This window comes from Mirounga angustirostris, unplaced genomic scaffold (assembly GCF_029215605.1).
Source record: "Mirounga angustirostris isolate CCGP_5_RB_7025 unplaced genomic scaffold, mMirAng1.0.hap1 SCAF_5, whole genome shotgun sequence".
Taxonomy (NCBI): Eukaryota; Metazoa; Chordata; class Mammalia; order Carnivora; family Phocidae; genus Mirounga; species Mirounga angustirostris.
In genome coordinates this window covers 64,840,067-64,857,866 of record NW_026991713.1, presented here as the reverse complement: position 1 = coordinate 64,857,866, position 17,800 = coordinate 64,840,067, and the positions used below count along the sequence as shown (strand labels likewise).

General features: G+C 37.7%; 2 protein-coding genes across 2 annotated transcripts in view; one reads left to right on the top strand and one right to left on the bottom strand.

Annotated features, from left to right (window-relative positions):
* Positions 1–16,170, bottom strand: part of SENP1 (SUMO specific peptidase 1) — a 53,287-nt gene extending 37,117 nt beyond the window's left edge. The window contains exons 1-5 of the mRNA XM_064591342.1: positions 14,913–16,170; positions 12,183–12,230; positions 10,623–10,753; positions 8,801–8,885; positions 3,350–3,509 (exon numbers count right to left, since the gene is read on the bottom strand). Of these exons, the coding sequence (XP_064447412.1) occupies positions 3,350–3,509; positions 8,801–8,885; positions 10,623–10,753; positions 12,183–12,186 (380 nt within the window). The 5' untranslated portion in view covers positions 12,187–12,230; positions 14,913–16,170. The remainder of the gene's footprint in view (positions 1–3,349; positions 3,510–8,800; positions 8,886–10,622; positions 10,754–12,182; positions 12,231–14,912) is intronic.
* Positions 16,171–17,526: 1,356 nt separating this feature from the next.
* Positions 17,527–17,800, top strand: part of PFKM (phosphofructokinase, muscle) — a 43,863-nt gene continuing 43,589 nt past the window's right edge. Inside the window, exon 1 of the mRNA XM_045873532.2 lies at positions 17,527–17,617. Within this exon, the coding sequence (XP_045729488.1) occupies positions 17,536–17,617 (82 nt within the window). The 5' untranslated portion in view covers positions 17,527–17,535. The remainder of the gene's footprint in view (positions 17,618–17,800) is intronic.

The window sequence follows — 17,800 nt, the reverse complement described above, 5'->3', positions numbered from 1 at the left end:
CTATTTGTGCACCCCCAATAATAGAAAAAACTGGCAGGAAAAATACTTTTGTGAACTTAAAACCAAGTCTCATCTCTAAGACTAGATTAATAATTTAAAGTTCTTTCTATCTTTCTACGTGGTCTTTTTTATCTGTTACTGCCCAGCAAGTTATGAGCTACTTGCTCTCAGCATACTGAATTTTCTCTCTCTCTTTTTTTTTTTCCTGAGGATGCAGAATAGAGATACACAACCGACTAAGTTGAATTCAATGAAATCAACTCTTTAAATCAGTACATTTGGTCTGGATCCAAATGAAATCAGACTAGATGTAAAGAAAATAAAAAAGCACTTACATACTCTCTCAAAGGGGGGAAAAAAAAGAAAAAGAGAGAGACAAGTCAAGAAACAGACTCTTAATTATACAGAACAAACTAATGGTTACCAGAGAGGAGGTAGAGGTGGGAGAGACAGGTGAAACAGGTGATGGGGATTAAGGAGTGCACTTGTAATGAGCACAGGGGTAGATGTGTGGAAGTGCTGAATCACTATATTGTACACCTGAAACTAATATAACACTGTACGTTAACTGGAATTAAAATGCAAACTTAAAAAAAAATCACATGCTCTCTAACTCTTCAAATTACAATGGTTTCTATGTGTGTTAGAGTGGGGAAAGAAACAAGGAGTCAGAATTTCAGGAACAGGCTTATTTCCTTAGGATGGGTGGATGCCGCTACAAAAAGAAGGCAAGGGCAGTATAATTTGTCTGGTGAAGATATAATGAATTCCCCACAATGCCTTTTGCACTGATGCTTCCTAGAGTGTGTGTGTTTAATGCAAAAGACTTCCTTCTAAACAAAAAACAGTGGAGGGCATCTTGCAATGCCAGAAAGCAAGGATGCTACCTACGATTAAAGAGGTTGGGCCAGACACAGCAGTGAGCTTGAAGGAGTCCCGGTGGCCAAAACTGTGAGAATGTGAACATTAAAAGAATAATGATTGTAGTGGACTGAAACACACTGAATCTGGAATAACACTAAAAAAGAATAGAAAAATTCATCTGAACCACATGAAGTGGCTATTAAAAAAAAAACAAATCTACTTTGAATACTGGTAATGAAAAAGAAAGATCTAATCCTATCTCCTGCCTTCCCAGTAGGAGATATATTTCAGGATAACCATACAACCCTACCTAATGAGGAAAAAAAATATCCCCTTCACAGCAGAATGACAATAAGTATAGAAGAAATAGTAACATTGGAAAAGTACTATTTCATTAACTCTAATAAAACTATTATCAGGTCAAAGAAGGATAAAAGGCACAAACTTCAAGGATAAAATAAGTCCTGGGGATGTAATGTACAACATGGTGACTAGAACTAATAATATTATATTGCATATTTATAAGTTGTTAAGAGAGTAGGTCTTAAAAGTTCTCATCACAAGAAAAAACTATTTTGTAACTATGTATGACGATAGATGTTAACTAGACTTACTGTGATCATTTTGTAATATGTACAAATACTGAATCATCATGTTATATACCTGAAATTAATATAATGTATGTCAATTTCACCTCAATTTAAAAAAATTATCAGGTAAGGATTATCAATTGATATGAGTAACTATTAGGCTGATGTGAAATTGGTCATTGATATAATGCCAAAGTATCATCATTTAGATTACATTCTAGTCATCACAAGGGGGAAAAAACTAACTGCACAAAAGGACCAGATTGTTATCTCTCTAATCCAGAGGTCAATCCAGTATCACTAATGAGGAGAACCAGATTTGTAGGTTTTTAATGTGATATAACATAGCACCAGCTTTTATTCAAGACAAAAATCTAGTTTACAAAAACTAGAGGATAGATGACAAAATAATACTATGAGGAAGAAACCTGTCAAGTCCAAAAGGTGGAACATCATGAAGAAAAGGTCACGTCATAAGGAAAAAGGGCTGTTCTAGACTGTAAAAGACTTAAGGGCAATAAACACCCAGAAAATTCATGTAAATGCAGAGAAAACTATCTGAAAAGATATGCACTAGGATATGACAGAGGTGATCTCTCACTGGTGGAAACATGATGTTTTTCCTTTTTATTTTTACCTATCTGTATTTTCTGAATCTTTACAAAGCACATGTATTTGTTTCTATAATAATGTTATTTAAAAAAAACAACAGTATGGCCTTATCGGGTAAAAAAAGCAATTTGCCAAATAATACATATAGAAAATCTTTAATGAAGACAAAATAGCATTATACATTTCATAGTATACATAGCATACATCTCATGCTACATAGGAGAAAAAAAAAAAACAAACCCAAGCATAGGGGAACGGTTTGGAAGGAAACACACCAAAGGGAGGGGAATAAGATTGTGAGGAATGGTCAAGGATCTTTAGTTTTATTGGCAATGTTTTAATTTTTACAATGTGAATGCATTAATGAATTCTTGTGTAATTTAAAAATATATTAAGAAGTGGGGAAGACCCCTGGGAGTACTGACACATGTTTCCAGAGTCCATGTGCTAATAATCATAAAATAAAAGCTATCTCATTGGTTTCTATCAACGGCAGAAAGCTTAGCATTGCCTAAGCAGGAAATTAAATGATCCCATATTCCTAAAATCCATCACCAGAGTAAAATTTAAGAAGTCATAAGTAATATTTAAAAATATATATATTTTACTAATAAAGTTGCTGAGGGAAAAGTTTCTAAGCCAAATTTCATCTGTCTTTAATGATCAGTATAAGCTTGGTGAGGGAATAGGTAGCACTTATAAAATTGGGCTAAAAAGGAAAAAGAAAACAGTTACAAAGAATTCATAACTCTATTTTCTAAGAGAGGTAGTTTAGGTCTATTGACTAAGGCCATGAAGTGCAGAACTTCGTTGGTTTAAGCCAGGTCTCTGCTCATGTGAAAGCCTATAAAATGTACTGATTTCTTTGCTACTGAAGTTGTAGAAATTTAAGGTTCATAACAGCCATATTAATCCCAAAATACTCAGATGCACCAAGATTTCCCTCAAAACTCTCCTCTGATGAGAAACTTCGGCTGTCACCAAAATTCAGCACCAAGTAAATTAAAAGTTGAAAGTTTAAAATGGATTTGTCCATATTTTCACAGTTTAAAATTCAGAAACAATGTTACTCCTTTAAAATGCCAAGGTCAAGCTGCTCTCCACAATTCCGGGGCAACAGCTCTTTCTGCCCAAGGGTTCTGTCCCCATGCTTTAATAAAACCACCTTTTTGCACCCCAAAAATAAATAAATAAAATAAAATGCCAGTGTCAACAACTATCTCATGGCCATTTTCTCTCATATCAGAGGAAAGGCTTGTGAACTAGGAGGCCAGAATACCTACCTTGAGGTCTTTCGGGTTTCGAGGTAAAGACTTCGGCTGTTTCTTGATTTTTGTAAAGTTGAACCTGATGCTGGAGTGGAATTTCTCCACTGGCCATTTGCACTCTGGCCAAAGGTTCTTAAATCTCCTGAGCCAAGAAAACTGTCTGAGGAAGGGTTGTCTAAAAGAATAAAAGTTTGAATAATTAGACAAATACCTACAGTAGTTTTCCATATGACTGCAACCATGTCCAACATTGTATTCCAAAGTAATGTGGTAAAGCACCATGTCTCTCATGGAAGAAAGATCCCAGTCTCAACTGCCAGTAAAGTCTGCAGTAAGGGAACTTCTACAAACTATAATTGATTCAGCCATACTAACCTGAAAATTGATGAAGGAGCTGAATCCTGCCACAGCCATGTGCCTTATCTGCATCAATGTGACTCCGTGGTGTCCACCAAAAGTCAACATTTTACCCCAACTATATCTTGCAAGCACTCCCAGGCCTGGGCCTGAAAGAAGGTAGGCCAGACCAGTAAGAAAGCAGGTGGAGGGCCAAGGAGAATTGTAATTCAAATGAACAACAGTTATCGCTTAATAAGCAGCTGGTGTCACTTTCTTATTTTTAATTACCATGTTCACGACTCAGGGGCTCTCTCTAAGAGCAGAGATAACCTCATTGCTGCTTATTCTGGCTGGCTTATGGCAGGAATGACCCATCATATGCATCTGGTTCTGGTATGATAACCTTCGGTCACTTAATGTCATAATCATCAGACATATCAATACTCCCTCCAATGCTTGTTATTGCAATCAGACTAAGGATTATTTATTATTTGAATCTCCTGACTTGTGGCTTACAAACTGGGGTAAGAAAAGTCTCTTGAAATTTCAGCTAGGAATAGAATAATTTTTTCCTTTTTTTTTTTTTTTTTTTTAAGTAGGCTCCACACCCAGCAAAGAGCCCACCAACGCAGGGCTCGAACTCACGAGCCTGAGGTCAAGACCTGAGCTGAGATCAAGTATTGGATGCTCAAACAACTGAGTCACCCAGGTACCCCAGGAATAGAATAATTTCTAAATCCACCTCTCCCTATCAGCAGGATCAAACAATCTAAAACAGCACCTTCAAAATAACTTCAGATGTCAGGTTATGGAACTCTGAGGAGCACCAGTGCAAAAATGAGAATGATAATTCTCTATTTCCTGAATTTTTGCCTAATGCTAACATCATTTTGAAGATCCTCTTTCAAAGCATATCACTATAGAACTCTGCACAATATTATTTTAAAATATTTAATGTGGCTTTTGATACTGTATCCAAAAAATAGGGTAGCTGACAAAAATAAGTTTTGTACTGTGGGGTTTGTTTGTTTTTTTTGTGAGTTTTTTTTATCAAGATTATCAGGATTTAGGATAAATAAGACAAGGAAAAAAGCAGCATTCAGGGGTGGTATTAGTACCAGTTGATTCACCACTGAATGAACCTACTCTAATAATTAAATTTACTCTCAAAATTAACTATAACCTTGTACCTTTGCAATCAGTATCTATGCTTAGCATCTATTACTATTACTACTTTAAGGAGAGAAACATAAGGCTAATAAAAAAAATGAGTAGCATTAAAGGACCAGAACATTTTAATCTTTAAATGCAAAGTAATAACAGTAGAAATCTGTCTCTTACGCTTCTTTGCTAAAATATGATTAGGGAATGATCTAACTAGAGATGTCTACTTGAGGAATGTCTACCAAAAATGCAAAATTACCCTGATAAGTGTGAAATTTGAGACCAAGAATAAGCCAAAGTAGCCTCCTCAATGGCATTTCACAAAGGCTTCAGCTTTTAAATGCAAGGGAAGAGCACAGGATCAGGCAGTCTGTTTAACCAGAACAAGGTGGTTCCATCCCCACTCAATGAAAGCAATCAGTAGTCTTCCATTGCTGATGTAATCAAGCAGAGCTAGAGAGGGACCCACATGGGGCTGCAGACACTCTTTTTAGTGATGGTTTAACCTGGTATTCTGTCATTGTTAAGAAATCAGATTGCAAACGCCACAAATAAGGTAACTTACTATGGCTACATACGCACACACAAAACTATAAGGAAATACACCAAAAGTTTAATTTTGGTTGTGTTCCAATAATAGAATGATGGGTATTTTTCTACCTTTCTCTACAAATTTTCTACAAGGACAAGCAATACTTTTATGGACATAATGAAATAAACTTTATATTTTAAAAAAAGTATGTCAGGCAATCACTTACAATGAAAGTAACCCCATCATCAGTTGCTCCTGTTAACTTTCAGATTTCGTTATTATAAATAGCAGGATGCTTTAAATCATCTACTAAATGCCAGTATGGCAACCTAATTTAACATATTTTCCAAAGATAAGATGTTGATAATGATTCTAAGCAAGAGCAAAATCATTTCTTTTCATCTTAATCTACTTTTGTTTAGTGTTTAAAATGTTTTAATTTTCAATTGTGTTAATAAAAGCAAGAGGTCTTGAAGTCTGACCAGCAATAAGTTACTAAAGTAAAAGAGTTGCATTTTCTCTGCTTTCTAAAAAAGTTTTTTTTTAATAGTCTAATATTAAGTGGATTAAGAAGCAGATTTTTAAAAAACTTGATACAGAGAGGCAGATGCAGTAAAGCAGTAAATGGTAAGCTCCAGACCCTAGATTCTAAAGTTTGGGGCTTTCCCATGTTTGTTTTCACCTTGATGGAAAAGAGAATAGCAAGAGAGGAGACAAACACCAAGACAAAATGAGAAGACTAAGGCAGGTAAACTGGAGACCCCCATCTCGCCCAATCAAGCAATGAAGCTCAAGGTGACTGACTACAGAAATCAATGTGGGGATTATCGGAAAAGAAGACATACAAAGGAGAGAGCAGAGACAAAATTCCGCAGGACTTACAATCAATTGGAATGGGTGTGGCAAAGGAACAAAGTTAAGAAAAATACACAGTAAAAAGTGGATTTAAATTGAAGACTTTAAGAAAAAAGTATTGAAACCCTTGGCCTTCACAGATTTAAAATTTTGATTGTCAGAGAGCAACCCTGGAGGACTGTGACATGCCATACATTTGTTTGGTCAGGGATGAGATGAAATTTGGTAGAGGCACAAATCTGAATCCTCTGCTTCAGGCTGTAATTTAGAGAATGAATCTAATAGCTCAGCGTCCCCATTTCAATATGGCTTTGTTATTCACTGTTGCTATTCACTATTCATCATCATGTATACAGTAACTGTCATGAAGTAATTTTTTTTCCCTAAAAAATAGCCTTCAAATGAGAGACAAGACTTCAGTGTAACATTCTGATATAGGGATCAACTTATGGTATGATGACAAACATAGGAAAAATGTACCTCTCAAGAGTCATGCAATTGAGTAGAAAGCCAAGAATCTGGTCAAATACCACCATAGTCAAGAACATGAAGATCTGAGATGATCTCGGATATATCCTTTATGAATATCAAAGGTGTAATGAAATTTAAAAGAAAAAAGGCTATATATACAAATGTTTTTAAGTCATATTATTTACAATAGCTAAAAATAGTAAGTGTGAAGGAGACCTAAACTATAGAGAAAATAATGAAGCAAATGAAGGAATGGGACCATTATCCTAAATCATAGTCCCCTAGGTCCCACTGCACTTCTGAATTTAAAATTTTTGGAATTTTAGAAAGATAACCTGGGATATACTATGTAACACTTCAAGGTATAATTTGAAGCTACACCCTGTAATCAAACATATTGATATATCTGCAGTGAAATATATAAATACTCATATTTACAGAAATAAATAGAAGAAAAATATAAATAGCTTCATGTCAGTTCATGTGGGTTTTGCCAAGGAACGAATTCAGGTCGGGTCAGTCTGGATGCCAAATGAATTATGAAAAGAATTTCTGGTTTTCAGAGCTTTCTGGATTTTGGAATTGCACATAAAGCATTGTGAATGTGCATATCAGTTCCATGGATTATTAGAAATCAACAGAAAAAGGTAGACACCAAGAATAACATGTAAACAGATGGAAAAGTAAAAATTAAAATATTGGGCTAAAAAAGATCTGTATTGAATCATACAATGTACATCATGTATGTCCACATGGATAAGGCCACAGAGTTGAGTTGTTATGGTCAGCAGATTTTGAGTATAATTTTCTATATATAATTGTTTATTATTAAGCAATTATTTTAAACTAAAAGTAAATATTCTATCCAATGGTAAATCAACAATATGAAATTATAAGCAAGCACAGCCTGAATTCAAATGGAAATACTAATGATCTCATTTCATTATCCACTCAACTGTCCTTTCCCTAGGATTAATAATGAACTATCCAACTAGATGTCAGGCTCTCTGCTCATCGGAAAGGCCTTTCCAATAATAATGATGGCAGAGTTACTTTCTGAGCCAGTTAACTGATTTTCCAACACAAACTATGCACATACTTTGTGGAGACCATTTCCCATACCACAAGAGGAAATTCAGAGCCCAGGGTAAAGTACCACCCACCTAAATGACATTTAAATATAATATAAATCTAAAAGATCATCATACTAACGTCTTTTTAGGGGACGAGATCTCATCTTGCTGACAAAGAATCCTGAGGAAGCCAAATAACAACAATAATTATTATTTGCATTTCATATTTATTACCTCAATTTATCCTTATAAAAATCCTACTAGGGCAGGTTCAACAGTATTACTAATATTCCCATATTTGTGGGAAGGTAAGGAGACTGATGCATTAGGAGTGATAAGACATGGGAAGGCACTATAATCTTCCTGGGTCGTACTGCCAGGAAGCTAATCAACAAAAATCTCTTAGCTTCCCCAAGACAGAGCCAGAAGATCACTGGAAGTCCTAACCTTAGGAAGGGGGCAGATGGAAAGTCGGGCAGGCCAGGGACTAGGAAGAACCTAGAGAATGCTGACTTCTGCCATGGATCACAAGCTGAACAGGCAAGCCCTTGAATATGCAAGCATGGCTGTGGCAGGTGCTAGATAGAAACATGTAGTTAACATTTCCTGCCCTGATGGAGGGACAAGCTTGGGTAGAAATAATTTTTCAGGATTCATGGTTTCAAGCAGAATAGAAATAGGCTAACTCCGTGCTTTATATCAATCCAAAACAAATATCCTTTACATCATACACACAGATCTTAAAAAAAAAAAAAGTCAAAACCAAAGCTGTACTGCTTTTCACAATGACATAATGAACAAGTAAAAAAATAGATCCCCAAAAAACTTTTCCATTAAATATAAGTGGTTGAGACTAGGTCAGTAAAGTATTATAGCAACCTCCCCTCCCCCCCACACACAGTGATGTTTTAGTGGAGAAAATACCATTTTGCTTTTGACAATGTTTTCGCTCTAGAGATGGTAAACACACACAATTTGCTAGGAAGAAATCTGAATGGTACAAATGCTGTGACTCCAAGTAATATGTCATACCTGAATAATAATTTGGATTATAAGCTGCACTTCTTGTAGAACATGTATAAGATCGGTCCAAATTTCCTTCCCTGGAAGGTAAAATCTAAACAAAGCAAAAGATTTTTCTTAAATCATATTTTTGACAATAAAATGGAATAAAAATTTATGTTTGGAAAAATGTATCATTAAACAAGGTTATGACATATTTCAGAATTCAGTGTAACTATATTTTTATATATTATAAAGAAACTACATACTAATAAGAAAGGAAAACGCATAGGCAATCTGATGACTGAGGCTTCAAGGGGGAAAAATAGGCAAAGTATCTGTTATACAACTTAATTCAAAGGATACTCATTAAAAGGTAAATATGCACACAGTATATCCTGTTCTGAAAGCCAGTTGTATCACTTATCAAAGAGGGTGACAAATGAACCTGGTTTTGAATCTTTTGATAACTTCATACAGAAGTTCTTAATCAGGAGTGGGGCTGCACCCCAGTACTAATCTGGAAATGTGTGACTATATATTCAGTTTCCAAAAATGATTACTGGGGGCAGATGTTACACATATTTAGTGCCCAAGGGCCAAGAATGCTAAACATTCTGCTTTGCTTGGAAGAGATTCACATAGTAAAGAACTGTCTCATCCATATTAGTAATGGCTTTCCTATTGAGAAAGACTGCTTTATTAACAATGTTCCTCAAACCCTAATGTGCAAATAACCCAACTGGAGCTTTTTTTTTCTTTTTTTAAAAAATGTTTTAATTTCAGCATAGCTGACATACAATGTTACACTGGCTTCAGGTGTACAACATAGTGATCCAACTTTTCTATATGTTATGCTATCCTCACCACAAATGTAGCTACCATCTGTCACACTATATTCCCTATGCTATGCCTTTTATTTCTGTGACTTATTCACTCCATAACTGGAAGCCTGTGCCTCCCACTCACCTTCACCCACTTTGCTCCACCTCCCCTCCCCATAACCATCAGTTTGTTCTCTGTATTTACAGATCAAATTCTGTCATTTTGTTTTGTTTTTTAGATTCTACATATTAGTGAAATCGTATGATATTTGTCTTTCAGTCTTATTTCACTTAGCATAATACTCTCTAGGTCTATGCATACTGTCACAAATGGCAAGATCTCAACCTTTTTTATGGCTGCATGATATGTGTATATGTATACCACATCTTCCTTACCCATTCTTCTATCAGTGGACGTTTAGGTTGCTTCCATGTTTTGGCTATTGTAAATAATGCTGCAATAAACATAAGGGTGCATATGTCTTTTTGATTTAGTGTTTTCATTTTCTTTGGGTAAGTACCCAGGAGAAAAATTATTGGATCATGTGGTATTTCTATTTATCAGCTGGAAATTTTTAAAACTGTAGATTCTGATTCAGTAGGTCTGGGGTGAAGCCTGGGATTCTGCACTTCTAACAAACTCCCAGGGGATGCTGTTGATACTAGTCCTTTGAGAAATTACATTTTATAGCACAGGGGAATCTCAAAGCTTCTGTATATTTACATATTTCCCCACATTTAATGCTCAGCAATTTTAAGACACTAGTTTAAAAGAACACTGACCTGTGCTTTGGTAATTGTAATATGCACAGAAATAATAAAAAGTTTTCTAAAAGATACTGTTCTCAAAAAACTCATACACAGCATAGTTCTTGTCTTAATATATCAAAAAGAATTCAAAACATCAGAAATACAGATTCTAAAAAGTTTATATATGTTTATCCTTTTGAGTGTGGCATTTAAATTACATCAGATGAAAACTTAAGCCAAACGAATTCATTAACTAAGGGAAGAAAATTATTCCTAACCTGATGGTCAGAAAATGAAAGCTGGTCCTCTGGAAAGCCTGTTTGTGCCAGGAGATGGGTTTTGAATATGGAGTTGTGGTTCACTAAAGTTACTTCTCCAGCATCCATCCTCATCCTATCAGCAATATCATCTGAGGAAAGAATCCGAATTAATTCAGGTCACATAATTCTTCAATAACTACTTTCCTATGAACAAATCATTTCACCTAATAAAAATGATTCCCAAAGAACATCTCTATAGTCAAATAAAACCTCTCATTCAGAACTAACCATTGGCCAGAAATCTCAAAATGTCATTGTCAAAAAGAGGCCCACATGCAGAAATTGGCTCATTTGGAACTGACTGAGATTATCTATCTACCAAATAGTTGAAAACTTGTGCAATTATTAAAAAAAACTTAACTCAAAGTTTTTTTTAAAAAAATGAAATTTTCCCTAAGAAAAACTTTGAATGTTTCAACTATAGAAAAAAATTTAACTATTAAAAAAAGGGAAAGAAATTTCACCATTCAGAAACAAACACTGTTAACAACTGTTTATTTCCTTTGTCTAACTCAAAAAGGTGCTTTAAAAAATAATGTACCTGAACTTTTTTCTGCAAAAAGTATCGTTTATTCATCTGGCTCTTAACAGGTATCAGCTCAATTACTGTGATGCTATGGCAGAACCTTACTTTATAACCACCTTTGATAGAGGACGTATCACCACCTTTGAGACCTTTGTTAGTATAAAAGAGCTAGAATAGTAACAGATCAGAGTGACGGAATTCAGTGACTTACAGTGACATCAACAATTAGAGAAAAAGTGAAACAGATGACCAGGGGAGAGAGAAGGTAGACTAAGCAAAAGAAAAAAACAGAAGAGAGAAGACTAACGTGACTTAAAAAGGAGCACATGGAATGTTATAAGATCTAACTGTATAAATAAATTGTTCAACCTATTCCTAACTGGCTACTCGTCCTGACCTTGTATTGATCCCCTTTATAGACATAAAGAACTATAAATAGTAGAAAATGTTGTAATCACAATTAATTCTCAATGCTACTAGCTAAACGAAATTTAAAATCTACCTTAATCAAATTATTTATCATACAGAAGTTAGTATAACACAGTACGAAAGAATAAGGACTCTGGAACCAGGCTGCCTGAGTTTAAATTCTGGCTCTACCAGTTAAAGTTGTTTCTTAACCTCTGTGCCTCAGTTTCCTTGTTGATATTAGGCACCCGTGTAAGGCAGTTGTAAAAAATGAAATGAATTAATATATTTTAAGTACTCAGAATAAGGCCTGGCACATAATAAATGTCTGCTAGTGTGTATCTGGCTTTTTCAATACAATGAATGAAAAATGCTTCCAAATGATGCTATAAACAATGTCTCAACCAAAAGAAAATTGTCATTATTACATAATTAGGTTGAGATCTCCTTTAAGATTATTATTAAGCACAAAGATGCAAATACTGAAAATGTTAAAAAACAAAAACAAAAACCATTCTTTCGATTCAACTGAACTAATCAGAGTAACTAAAAGGACTGAATTACTATTTCATAGTCAGACTTACCCATGTCAGGTCCTTTCACATCACTGACTTTAGCAAAGATACAAAGTCCTATAAAAGAAGACAGAAAACAGAAATGTTACATACTGAAACAGCTCCTTCATATAATTATAGAACAGGAAGCCATTCAAAGTGACATTTGTGATCTTAGTAGAGAAAAATATAAGGTGGTAAGGAGAGATGACTTGATGGGAAGAGAATAGAAACTAAAACTAGTTGAGGCAATTCCAAACATTTCTGAACCCTGAGCTATATTAAACAGCAATTGTGGACTACCCACAGAATCACAGACTATTACAGCAAGAAGTTGGCAGTGCCAACCCTTTGGAGATTAATTTGCATATGGTCATAAAGTTAGTCAGTGACTGCACTGAAATTACAACCAAGAAATCCATTGCTCTATTACCTCATGGTAAACCATTTTATAAACAAGTGATAGATCTTATGGTGGTACCATTAGACTTCTCTTCCATATGTTTTAGTCAGTGGCCAAATATAGCTACTGATATTCTAAGAACAATCAAGAAATACTTCCCAGTTGTACTAAAGTACTTTCTCTCCCGTTACAAACCAAAGCCCCTTTGCCTACACGAAATTATTTTCTCCTCTGATGTATCTAATTTTCCCAGAAAAAGGAATTTAAAAGCCTAACTGCTTGGAACTAGGTTAATAAACATATCCTTGGCACTCATGATTCTTGGCAGATCCAAGAGGAGACTAGGGATGGTAACAGTCACACTTACTATATTCATAATATTATGACCATCTTTTTAAAAAGATTGAGCACTTCATCAACTTTAGTTTATAATCAACTTTATCAATCCACTTTAGCAATATCAGGGCTTCAATCTACTAAGGAGACTGGATGATGCTATTAGGTACTCCTTATGGTCGCAATGAAGTGCACACACGAAGGAAGCCTGCTTGAGCTTTTCCTGGCATACCTACAGACTAAGCAGAGTAATCATCTGATCACCCAGTCTTGCTGGGGAGGATTCCCAAATAACTTAAGCCTTATATTTAGGCTTTGAGTATGTTTCCAAATGCTCAACTTAACAAAAAGCTGCTATTTGGAAATTCTCCAGGTTATTCTTTCCCCTTCTTCCTTTTTAAATAAAGAAATTCCCTGGGTTCCACGTTAAGGGAAAAAAATCCTATCAACCAATAAACTAGCAGTGGCTTTTTCACATTTCACTTTTTTAGGCTATTTCATTAAATGTCATCACTAGCCTTTTTTGTTGATTTAAGGAGAATGCCAATTTAAAAGCTTGGTGCCCAGTAGAACAATCCCATGTTGCTTCCTTTGCATTGCTAAGATAGATGTAAAGAGGGAATCAAGAAATCAAAGAATTTTAGAGACTATGTCCAGAAAAGTTAAGTGACTTGCCTGAAATCACATAGATGGGGCAAAGGGAAGATACAAATCCAGGGTATCCTAACTCCCAAGCAAATGTGCTTTCAACAACCACCACAAAACATGGTATCCTTTAACATATCTTCATTCAAAGATTCATACACTTTGGCAAGATAAAATTCATCTCTTGGGGATGGTCCTGGGGGATCCACAGTTTCATAATTTTAATAATTAAAGCCCCACATTGACATTTTAATACAAATACATTCAGCTTCTTCAGGTGCTTATGTTACTTTCTTTTTGCCATTTATGCGCATTTACATTAGAAGTAGAGATATGTTACTCCAAGATTCAACATGAAATGCTGGATCTGGAAACTATGATGCCACCAAATTCTTGCAAGCCTAAGAATTTTTTCCTTTTAAGAAAAGTATTCTAGGGGCGCCTGGGTGGCTCAGTTGGTAAGCAACTGCCTTCAGCTCAGGTCATGATCCTGGAGTCCGGGGACTGAATCCCATATCAGGGCTCCCTGCTCAGCAGGGGGTCTGCTTCTCCCTCTTACCCTCCCCCCTCTCACGCTCTCTCTCTCATTCTCTCTCTCAAATAAATAAAAATCTTTATTAAAAAAAAGAAAGAAAAGTATTCCAATAACATTTCCTAGTTCACACTGGTCATCAATTTACTAAAAGAATATAAGCTGTTACAGGTATTCAGGTGAAGTCAAGTTATTAGCTGAACACAAAAGTAACAGGAGATCTGAAAGAAAAAAAAAAAGATGGCAAAGTCTTGACAGTAACAGAATGTAACAAGTAGAACAAAACATGTATAAGCTTACATGCAAAGAGGTGGTTATAAAAGAGAATGTTTACAGTTACCATGAAGTTACTAGAAAGTATATACCTAGGAGAAGCAATTAGCTTTATCCAGGACCAAATGTGGTTAGAATAATTTTCGATATGAGAAGGGTGTGGAAGTGATCATGTGAATCCTCCTACTCTGAACTCATATAAAAATATATATCATATATATGATACAGTTTGCAGTATATCATCACGTATTTGTTTTTGTTTCTCATACTTTTACATGTAATCTCTCCCAATTAGACTCTTAACACCTTAACACTCTAACACCGTAAAACACTAAGCATTCAACTTCTTTAGTACACAAACATTTACCGTGCACCAATTACATACGAGGTACTAAGGATACAAAGATGAGTAACAACTGGTCCCTGCTGCTGAAACGCTGTCTACTGGGGGAAACCAGATCCATCAACAGATACTTATAGCAAGAAATAAAGCTGGTGCATTGGCAGGAGGCGTGGGAGTCAGGTAAAGGAAAGGAAAGACTTTCAAAGCAGTAGTCAAGAGTTACATCACCTTAGCCTGAAGTGGCAGAACCTGTTTTTTAATCCATTTGCTCGCTCCAGATTTAACTCATCAGATGCGTGACATGATGAAGACCAGGTTTGCAGTCGGGATAATTAATTGGAATCAGGCAAAAATGAATGAGACTTCTCAAAATAAAAACGAAATGAGGCTTCCAAAATTGGGACTAAAGGGAAAACAGGGGATCTCTAATTGGAAGAAGGTTGAGGGCTCATGCTTACGAGATGCTTAAGGCTTCACTGCAACTCTAATTTCAAATTCAGTGTAATCTAGCTTTCAACACGAGTGCTTAACACAAATTATCTCTACAAAGGATAAAGATTCAGGAGATGATGTGATCTACTCCATTCAGAATATCCGATTAGAACAAAGACCCTAAGTAACATCGGTGGTAGCCTATATAAGGCTTTATATAAACTTCACAAGCATCACCACCACCCCAAATAAGTGTACCAAATGTGAAGTGAAATGACCTTAATAAGGCTGACTTGAAAGTGATAAAGGAGTAAGTTATTGCCAACAAGATAGTGAACACACTGCAGAGGCACCGATAAACAGAAATCACCAAGCTCAAGAGAAGCCGGGCATATTTATCCAGAGAGACCACGTTAGGGAACAACCAAGAAAGAGACGGTTCAAGGGAATGACCAGGAGGCGATGAGCCAGGTAAGCAAACCGTGGCAGTTTAAGGGCATTTTCATAACCTGGGCAGAAGGGTCCAGCCGTTTCTCTCTGGTGGTGGCACTAGCGTTTTCACAGCTCAGGGAGATACCACAGAGTAAAAGAGTTGGAGAAATGTTTACGTGAGACGCAGAAGTAGTCGAGAAATACCATTCAGGTCTCAAGGAAGTCGGGAGGTGAAGCAGGTGTAACAGAAAGCTGAGCTTCCCGGCTTTCCCTTGAGAGAAGACCCTGCCCGGGCGGGAAAGCCCCGAAATCCCAAGCCTTTTCCCCACAAGTAGGGCTGGCCGCTGAGACGGGGCCCGTGGTAACGGCAGGGAGACGGCCTCTCCCCGGCCCAAGAGAAAGGGGCCTGAAGGACCGGCCTCGGGAAGCCTAACTAACGGCCGCCGGCCAGATCGCGGCCGGTGGATGGCAGGGGGGAGGGGAGGTGGTCCCAGGGGGCGGGGCAGAGGGAAAAGCGCCGTCCCCACAGCCCTCCCCGCTTCCGCCCAGCCCAGCCCAGGCTGCTGGGCCCGGACCGGCACTGCCTCCCGGCCCAGGCTCCCTCCATCCTCACCCCTCCCCCAGCTTCCCGCCGCCACTCACCGAACCGGAACCGGCTGCTATGCGAAGGGGTTTCCGGCCGGGCGCGGAACGCAAAACCCGGGAACCGCCGCGAACCGGAACAGCCTCCACAACACCGGAAGAGCCGCCCGGTGGCTGCGGAGCGGGGGGGTGGAGCGGGAGGTCAAAGAGCAGAGTTGAGGACCCGGGGAACGCCTGCGCAGTGTGGCCAGGCCTGAGAAGCCCAGGGACCATCTAAGGGTGAAGTCATCGTTTCCCTGTTCCCCTTTCAGTTTGGGGTTTCTCTCGTTCCCGTTCTCGTTCTCGGATTACTGTTAGTGTACCGGTCGTCCTTCGCTTTTTTCTGTTCCCTCGATCCCCTTGCACGCCGTCTTCTGGTTCCGCTCGGCGATTTTTGCTTTCGCTCTGGTTTCCATGGCAGCTTTTCGCTGTGGCCCTCCCTCGGCTGGCGGGAACTTGTGGCCACCTTGACAGATGCAGACCTGAGAGCTGAGTCGAGCTCCGTTTCGTGTATTATTGAGAATCACGGAACGTTGGTGGTTGTAGTGGTTGTGGGAAAGGTTTTAGTCCTAACAGTTTCAGGGAAGTGAAGTCATTTCCCAAAGTTATAAAGTGCATGGCAGATCTGGGACTAGGAAACAAGTTTCTTAACTTGCAGTCCTGTGTTCTTTGCATCACATCATGCTTGATTGGCCATTTGGAAAAAGAAAAAAAAAAGCATCTTAGGATGAGCTTAGGTTAGACTCCGGAAACATGTAGAACCTTCCAGACTCTGGAGGAGTTTGAAACATGGGCAGAGGTGTGAGGAAAGCTATTGGGGGTCCACCAGAGATGTACTTTTCTGAGTAAAGATAGAAAAGGACCCAGGTGTCGGCCCTCTGAAGAACTAAATGGCCCTGATGGTGTTCCTGTGACTGAATGGATTAACGTGTAATCTGTGCCCTACTTTTAAAAAGAAAATAATGAGAAGAAATACGTTTGTTCATTCAGACTTTTTGCCAAGTCTTTCCACTTGGCCTCTGGACCCAGGCCCTCTCTAGAAGTCTTGGAGGAAATGCTTCTGAGTAGGCCCTCCAGACCTCAGAAGTCTGAGCTCAGACTTAAAGAAGGGGAGCCTCTGGAGGCCCCAGCCTTTTACCTACTCTGAGGTAAAAAGGAGAATACTGGCTGAATTCAGGAGATCTTGTCCTGTCAAATACATAAAAGTAGATCATTTGTATCCCTTCATATACTGATATTTTATATTGCCATGTCCTAAGGCCTTTAGTATTGGGCGTACCTGATCCATGTCTGTTTTGTCCAACCTAATCATTCCACAGATCTGTTCAAATGGATTAAACTCCATCTCTATTTCTAGGAGACAGCCATGCGTAAAGAGGAATTTCATCTGAAATTTTTCATGTGCGTGATTCAATCTCACGGGGTAGTCAGGCCTCCCCAGCGCACAGGTACCATTGTCTCCTGATCCGACTCCAGTGACAGATGGGTTCTCTTGCAGGGAGTTTCAGTATGGGATGTGAAACGTACTAGTCTAAATGTAGGTGTTAGGGGCCAACTGACTTTATTCCATCCCCAATATAGTAAAATATTTGTCTCTGAGTCATGTCTCTTCCTGGTACAAGTATCAGGTG